This window comes from Corvus brachyrhynchos, unplaced genomic scaffold, assembly GCF_000691975.1.
Source record: "Corvus brachyrhynchos isolate BGI_N302 unplaced genomic scaffold, ASM69197v1 scaffold545, whole genome shotgun sequence".
NCBI classification, from domain to species: domain Eukaryota; kingdom Metazoa; phylum Chordata; class Aves; order Passeriformes; family Corvidae; genus Corvus; species Corvus brachyrhynchos.
In genome coordinates, this window is record NW_008238116.1 from 58,397 (window position 1) to 59,428 (window position 1,032).

General features: G+C 61.4%; 1 protein-coding gene across 1 annotated transcript in view; it reads left to right on the plus strand.

Moving 5' to 3' along the window:
* The window catches only part of LOC103614981 (protocadherin gamma-B5-like), a 50,675-nt gene that overhangs the window by 29,138 nt on the left and 20,505 nt on the right, over positions 1 to 1,032 (plus strand). The window contains exon 2 of the mRNA XM_017733398.1: positions 1 to 1,018. Within this exon, the coding sequence (XP_017588887.1) occupies positions 92 to 1,018 (927 nt within the window). The 5' untranslated portion in view covers positions 1 to 91. The remainder of the gene's footprint in view (positions 1,019 to 1,032) is intronic.

Here is a 1,032-nt window from a genome sequence, read left to right on the forward strand (position 1 = left end):
GGCGTCTGCCGGCAAAAAGCAGCTGAAATACTTCACGGTGAATGAGGAAAACGGGAACCTGTACGTGAATGAGAGGCTGGACCGGGAGGAGATGTGCGGCAAGTCGGCGTCCTGCTCTGTCAGCTTCGAGGCGCTGGTGCAGAACCCTCTGAACATTTTCCACGTCCAGGTAGACATCCAGGACGTGAATGACAATGCACCACGTTTTCGGCGAGACAAATTTCATCTGGAGATCAACGAGTTGACTTCTCCCGGTGCCCGTTTTGCCGTGGGCATGGCTGACGACGCGGACGTGGGCAGTAACTCGCTGCAGGGCTACGAGCTGGAGGCTAACGAGTATTTCGCGGTGGAGGTGAAGGAGAGCACGGACGGCAGCAAGTTCGCGGAGCTGGTGTTGCGCCACTCACTCGACCGGGAGAACGAGCAGAGCCTGCGCTTGGTGCTGACAGCTCTGGATGGCGGTGACCCGCCCCGGACTGGCACCGCCCCGCTCTGGATCAACGTCACCGACGCCAATGACAACCCACCCGTGTTTGCTCAGGACCGGTACCGCGCCAGCCTGCGCGAGGACGCGCCTCCGGGATCGACGGTACTGAACGTCTCCGCCTCCGATGCAGACGCCGGCACCAATGCCCGCATCACCTACGGCTTCGGGGAAACGCCGTCCGAGGTGCTTCAGAAATTCGTTGTGGAAGCGGAGAGTGGGAAGATCGCCCTGAAGGAGCCACTGGATTTCGAGGACACGCGAAGTTACACGCTGTTGATAGAGGCAAGGGACGGTGGTGGTCTGGTGTCGCACTGCAAGGTGGAGGTGGAGGTGCTGGACGTGAACGACAACCCACCTGAGATCACCATTCTGTCGCTCTCGAGCCCCGTGCCCGAGGATGCACCGACCGGCACCGTAGTGGCTCTCCTGAACGTAAACGACCCGGACTCCGGCGAGAACGGTCAGGTGTCCTGCGAGCTGTCGGGCGAGGCACCGCTGTCCATCGTGGCATCTTCGGGCGGCTCGTACAAGGTGGTGACGGCGAG